The sequence below is a fragment of the Equus quagga genome, unplaced genomic scaffold (assembly GCF_021613505.1).
Source record: "Equus quagga isolate Etosha38 unplaced genomic scaffold, UCLA_HA_Equagga_1.0 129991_RagTag, whole genome shotgun sequence".
Taxonomy (NCBI): Eukaryota; Metazoa; Chordata; class Mammalia; order Perissodactyla; family Equidae; genus Equus; species Equus quagga.
In genome coordinates, this window is record NW_025796272.1 from 88 (window position 1) to 2,646 (window position 2,559).

A 2,559-nucleotide genomic window follows, 5' to 3' on the forward strand; every position below is an offset into this window, starting at 1 on the left:
TCTTAAAAATTCCCCCACAAGAGGGAACAAAAGCACGGAGCAGGCATATGCATAAAAAAGTTCTGATGGAGCACCAGAACACTTGACAGAAGGAATATATTTGTCTCCTAAAGAAAGACAGTAGAAACTGGAAAAGGTGACTGATTCTTCAAATGTGAAGACACCAATGTGAGACATCAAGGAACATGAGAAGTCAAGGAGACATGGCACCAACAAAGGAACAGAACAATTTTCCAGTAATAACCCCAAAGAAATGGAGATCAGCAACTTGCCCAATAAGAATTTAAAATAGTTGTTTTAAAGAATCTCAGTGGGCCACATGAAAACACAAAAAGACAATTCAAATTAAAAGTAGGAATACCATATGATCCCCCTATCCCACTACTGGGGATTTATCCAAAGAACTTGAAATTAATGATCCAAAGAGATTTATGCACCCCTATGGTCATTACAGCATTATTCACAATAGCCAAGATGTGGAAACAACCCAAGGGCCCTTCTATGGATGAATGGATGAAGAGGTTATGGTATATATATACAATGGAATACTACTCAGTTATAAAAAATGACAAAATCATACCATTTGCAACAACATGGATAGAACTTGAGAGTATGATGTTAAATGAAATAAGCCAGACAGAGAAAGACAAATACTGCATGATTTCACTCATGTGTGGAAGATAACAAATACATGGATAAAGAGAACAGAGTAGTGGTTACCAGAGGGGAAGGGGGTTGTGGGATGGACAAAAGGGATAAAGAGGCACATACGTATGGTGATGGATAAAAATTAGACTACTAGGGGTGAGAACGATGAAATGTATTTAGAAATTGATAAATAATAATGTACACCTGAAATTACATTTGTATTGCTGCATTTTTTTCCAGCTGTTTTTATCATTATTTTAGTATATTCATATAGGAAGGGGAAAGGAATATTAGAATATCCTCATTTTGTACAAATTCTCATGATATTTTTTGTGAAGACAGCATTGACAAGGCTAAATTACGGATAAAGGCAGCTTTATATTTCCTGAAAATCAATGTACTTAGCCTCTTGAAGAGGGAAGACTCTGAAGAAGAGGTGGTACAGCAGGAAGGGAAAGGAGTGACGTGTCCAGAATAGTTTCTACGGGCGGGACTAATGAATAATCCATATTTGAGAAGACTAGGGAGAGTTGCTTGGATTGCGAATTAGGAAGAGATGGAAAGGGTTAGTCATCTCAGAGGAGTAGAGAATGTCCATCTGCATAATGCTGGGTCCTTCATGGTTGTTTCTCAGACATTCTTCTCAATTCTCTTTAATGCTCAACAAAATGTGACATTCTCATAGCTTCAATTTCCAGCCATATTCCAATGAGATGTCTCTTATTTTGAGTCCCCAGTATGCCGCTCTACTGCTTCTTTGAGTGAAATACAAATGTTTTGAGAGCATCATGGAAAGACCGCTTTACTTGTTTATTTCTCAGGGTATAAATGAAGGGGTTCAACAAAGGGGCAACAGACGGAGTGAGCAGAGAAACTGCCCTATTAATGGCCACTTCATCCTTAGCTGAAGGTTTGATATACATGAAAATACAGCTGCCATATGTGATGGAAACCACAATCATGTGGGAGGAACAGGTGGAAAAGGCTTTTTTCCTTTGCTGGGCAGAGGGTAATCTCAGAACCATCCTAACGATGTATACGTAGGACAGAACAACACAAAAAAGCGTCATTATGAAGGTCAGCACAGCACAGACTATAACCAGCTGCTCTATAAACCATGTATCTGAACATAAATTCTTCAGTATTGGAGAAGCATCGCAGTAAAATGGTCAGTAACAGAGTCACAGAATTCCAGCTGGAGGCTTAGGCCAAGGGGCAGGAGGATAATCAATAGACCTGATACCCAACAACAGAGGATGAGATTCCTGCAGACTCTGCTGTTCATGATGGTCACGTAATGCAGGGGTTTGCAGATGGCCACATAGTGGTCATAGGACATCACAGCCAAGAGAAAAAATTCTGTAGCTCCAAAGAGGACAATAAAAAATATTTGGCTGAAGCAGGCTTTAATGGTGATGGTTCTGTCCCCACTTGATATGATGTACAGGTATGCTGGGATACAGGCCGTTGTGAATGAGAGTTCTAAGAAAGAGAAGTTTTGAAGAAAAAAATACATAGCTGTCTTTAAATGAGAATCCACCAAGATGAGAGAAATGATAGTCAGATTCCCAACCACACTCAACATGTATGTGATAAACAGAAAGGCAGAAACCAAAATCTCCAGTTGTGGGTCATTTGTCAAACCCATTATGATGAACGTCATTATTGCCGAATGGTTTCTCATCACTGACTTCATGCTATTGCCCAATCTTCATATAAAAGTCATTGAAATTGGATCTGAGGAATAATGTTCAATATGACATGATCAAATAGGGGCCATAAGTAACAATGAAACCCAATCACATGGTGCCTTTCCACAACCTGGGAATTGGCCTTTCATGAAGTTATACTCTCAACTCCACTCAGTTTACTGCAGGGAAGATAACGTACCACAAGGAAGCTAGAAGTAGT

At 39.2% G+C, this 2,559-nt stretch overlaps 1 protein-coding gene across 1 annotated transcript; it reads right to left on the minus strand.

The window, feature by feature from the left end:
- Nucleotides 1-1,394: 1,394 nt before the first annotated feature.
- On the minus strand, nucleotides 1,395-2,344 carry LOC124232836 (olfactory receptor 6C2-like). Its single transcript, XM_046649749.1, is given in 2 exon segments — nucleotides 1,395-1,813; nucleotides 1,816-2,344. Coding segments are annotated over 2 exon segments (948 nt in total).
- Nucleotides 2,345-2,559: the final 215 nt, after the last annotated feature.